Source organism: Dipteris shenzhenensis, chromosome 11 (assembly GCF_047967505.1).
Source record: "Dipteris shenzhenensis isolate YYH24624 ecotype China chromosome 11, Dip_SZ_1.0, whole genome shotgun sequence".
Taxonomy (NCBI): domain Eukaryota; kingdom Viridiplantae; phylum Streptophyta; class Polypodiopsida; order Gleicheniales; family Dipteridaceae; genus Dipteris; species Dipteris shenzhenensis.
In genome coordinates, this window is record NC_141606.1 from 42491024 (window position 1) to 42491812 (window position 789).

The window sequence follows — 789 nt, forward strand, 5'->3', positions numbered from 1 at the left end:
TGAACTGAAAAGGGGTGGGCGGACGGGAGGGGAGGAAAGGGAAAACGGAGAAGGGGGGCGTGAATTGAGAGGGGGACGAGAAGGAGAGGGAAGGAGGGGAAGTAAGGGGCGAGGGAAGGGAGGGCAGGGGAAGGCGAAATGAGAGAGGAGAAGCTGGGCGGGACGGGTCGAAGCGAGGCGTGAAGGATTGATTGGGGAGGGGCATGTTAGAAAGGCTGCATGTTAGCGCAGCCAACGTTATCACCAGGAGAGACTCCAAAGCTTTTGCATAAGCTCATGTAGGCGTTGATCTTGGTTTGGCCTGCTGGGCTCTCGGAGCCTTTGCCACAGTCGTAGCCCCCGTTCACCACGTCCAACGTTACTCCAAACCCAGGTACCCTCCCTGCTGCCCTATCTGTGGCCGTTGGCGTCCACTTCCCTACCATCACGTCGTGGCATGCAGGAATCGCCCCCGAGCTTGTCATCCAAAACCACAGTGATCCCTCGAACGAGTCTACTGCGTTCGTTGCTAGCAAGCTCGGATCGTCCACTAGATTCAGCCCCAGCGCGCTGCCTGCCCTAGCGTAGTTGTAGTTCCTGCCATGTTGACGCAAGCGCAAGGCCAAATGTGTCAACCTTCCTGGCGCGTATCGACATAGGTTGACAAGGGTTGCTCCTTCATAGCGATTGTAGTTTAGCCGGAGACTTGCTTGAATCGACATAGGCTGATAAGGATGGACTTGCTCACCATGATAGCTGAAGGGGACCCCTGCCGTAGTAGCGCTGACCTGGGGCACATGGATAGCCCGT

At 57.0% G+C, this 789-nt stretch overlaps 1 protein-coding gene across 1 annotated transcript in view; it reads right to left on the bottom strand.

The window, feature by feature from the left end:
• Positions 1-206: 206 nt before the first annotated feature.
• The window catches only part of LOC147897024 (endochitinase 3-like), a 1147-nt gene continuing 564 nt past the window's right edge, over positions 207-789 (bottom strand). The window contains exons 2-3 of the mRNA XM_087381198.1: positions 728-789; positions 207-576 (exon numbers count right to left, since the gene is read on the bottom strand). The exon at positions 728-789 is cut by the window's right edge and continues 50 nt beyond it. Coding sequence (XP_087237324.1) covers positions 207-576; positions 728-789 — 432 coding nt within the window. The remainder of the gene's footprint in view (positions 577-727) is intronic.